A 2,500-nucleotide genomic window follows, 5' to 3' on the forward strand; every position below is an offset into this window, starting at 1 on the left:
GGGTTCTAGTACTTGCGTCAAGTGCTTGACACACACGGGACCTCAACGTATCGCCTCATTCGAAAGACTATCACCCATGGTATTCAGCTGACTGATGTCATACCATGTCGCTTGGTGTTGATATATGCAGCACTGCGTTCTTTATTCTGTTATATCGTAAAATCCATTCAACCCCCTCCACACTTCCTGCAGAATGTTGCCACTGACACAACGAACTTCAAATACCCATTTCCTGCATTGCTTGTTTCAGCAGCCAGCAAAGCGAAAGTAGACCAGCTTCTCTTCCGGGTGGGCAGTCTAAAGGAGAAATCCTACATCATCAACCGGGTCACCCTCCTGCTCAGACTCCGCTACAAACGCAAAGGCAAGAACAAAAAAGTCAAGGGTAAAAAGAAGACAAAGGGAAAGGGCGACAAAGCGCGTCAAGCCAAAAAACCAGTCGCACAGAACGGCCGTCAGAAACGGAGCAGCAGGAAAACGTCCGGCTCAAAACGGAAGAAAAAGAAATCCGGATCCCGCCTTAGGAAACGGTCTCGCCGTGTCAAGCTACTGACGCAAGCTCAAAAGTCAGGGAAGTTCAGGAGAGTGGTGGTGCAGCGTGTGACCGTGAGCAAAAAGTTCACGTGGATCAAAATACCCATCCCAGTGTCGTTGGTGTCACGTGCTGCCCAGTCCGACAACCAGTCTTTAGTGCTGCGGGTACGTTGCAGGCGATGCTTGAAAATTGGCGTGTCCATTGACAATGCACTGTCCAGGAAGAAAAAACGAAAAGCAGATCACGATTCCAGTGTTGCCCTCGACCTGAATCCAAACCGGCCTTTCATGCTCATCCGCACTGCCGACACCCCCCTCACCACACAAAGTCCCCCAACTCCCATCCTGCCAAGATCTGCGCGTCACGTGGACAGAATCTGTCCCAGCCAATCACAACCCAGGTTTTCTTGCTGCTCGGAAAAAATGGAGGTGACGTTCAAGGCCATTGGCTGGGATCACTGGATCGTTCATCCACACGGCTTCACCACTGTTGTTTGTGGAGTCTGTCAAAATTCGACAAAAAATCAAAACACATTACGAAATGAACGCGAATCCCCGCAAAGTGGGAAAACACAGAGACAAAAGACTGAAAATAAAGTGTTTCAAAGACAAAAATATGGCAACGAAACTGCCGCAAACAAAGATAGTAATTACAGGTTTACAGACTGGAAAAAAGCGGGGTTGTGTCAGCCCAGAGACTTATCACCGCTCACAGTGATGTACTACGCCGATCGGAACACACTGATCCGGGCTACGATTCCACAGCTCATCGCTAAACATTGTGACTGCACGCCCCCTGATTGACAGTGGCGAAACTGACGCCTGTGGTTTGCGATGAGAGTTTCATGAGTGTAACGTGCGAGGGATTTGGGGCAGCTACTTTATGGAATCGGTGTTTTTGTTGTCGGTCATTGTGGAACACAGTTTTGGTGTGATGGTCACACCTGTCGTGAAGTCCGAGGTGATGTGGTAATTTTACCTGTTACACGCATTCACTGTATTGACACTCACATTCTGTTCCTGTTCGTTCACTTTACTGACGTTCATGTTGATTTTCATTAAATTTGTTTTCAGAGAAGTTCTTCTGAATTTTTTTTTTCAAACAACAACAAAAAACCAATCTGAAGCATGTCCAGGTAATGGTATTAATCTACAACAACAACAACAAAAAGAACTTTTCCATGTAACAGGCCCACTCTTACCTGGTATCCTTAGCTTTAAAATACACCCTCCCCCATTTCCGCCCTAGCTCACCCCACCTCATCAAAATGACGTTTGCTACAGCCTGAGGTACGCATTCCCTTGGACCTTTACCTAGGTCTGAAGTCACTTGTGATGGCCTTCATACCCCCAACCTCATCTCTGATCTCCAAGTTAAGCTTAACCCTCTATGCCAATATATAAAAGACATCTGAAAAGGTGGTTGCTGTGACAACCATGCCATGCTCGCTCTTGGAGGAAGGAAAGAAGCTCACGACAGAAAGGAATGGGATTTTACGATCAGTTCATTTATCAGTGGAGTTGGGATTTCATGGGTAAATGTCACTGCCGGCAATATCCACAGTCCCCCCCGCCCCCCCTCCCCCCCCAAGACGAAATGAGCAGTGTCCATTATAAGACGTGGACGTTCACTCCGTCAGTCACACAGAGGAGTGAAGGGGAGGGGGGGGGATGTGGATATTGCCAATGTCACCACTGTGTCAGACTTTAATTTTGCGGGGAGGGAGAGAGGGTGGGGAGGTGCGGAGTGGTCTTTTCTTTCAGTGGCGTGCACAGCGACCTCAGATCGGCTTGACAGACTATGCTTTTCAATGCAAATGCTATGGAATAGTTAGAAGAGGTGTGTCATTTTTGACAGATGTGAAGGCAAGCGGGAGAAGTTGACTGAAGGAACTGCAACTGCGTTTTTTGTTCCTGAATCGAACTGACACTTTTCAAACTCAGCGATTCACCGGAACTGAACATT

At 47.6% G+C, this 2,500-nt stretch overlaps 1 protein-coding gene across 3 annotated transcripts in view; it reads left to right on the plus strand.

Moving 5' to 3' along the window:
• LOC143294360 (uncharacterized) overlaps positions 1-1,709 on the plus strand; it is a 28,219-nt gene extending 26,510 nt beyond the window's left edge. For 2 of the 3 annotated variants that reach the window (XM_076605815.1, XM_076605814.1), the window contains exon 5: positions 251-1,709. In XM_076605815.1, coding sequence (XP_076461930.1) covers positions 251-1,338 — 1,088 coding nt within the window. In that variant the 3' untranslated portion in view covers positions 1,339-1,709. The remainder of the gene's footprint in view (positions 1-250) is intronic. The other variant, XM_076605816.1, reaches the window with a different exon arrangement.
• The last annotated feature ends 791 nt before the right edge of the window (positions 1,710-2,500 follow it).

The sequence above is a fragment of the Babylonia areolata genome, chromosome 19, assembly GCF_041734735.1.
Source record: "Babylonia areolata isolate BAREFJ2019XMU chromosome 19, ASM4173473v1, whole genome shotgun sequence".
Taxonomy (NCBI): Eukaryota; Metazoa; Mollusca; class Gastropoda; order Neogastropoda; family Buccinidae; genus Babylonia; species Babylonia areolata.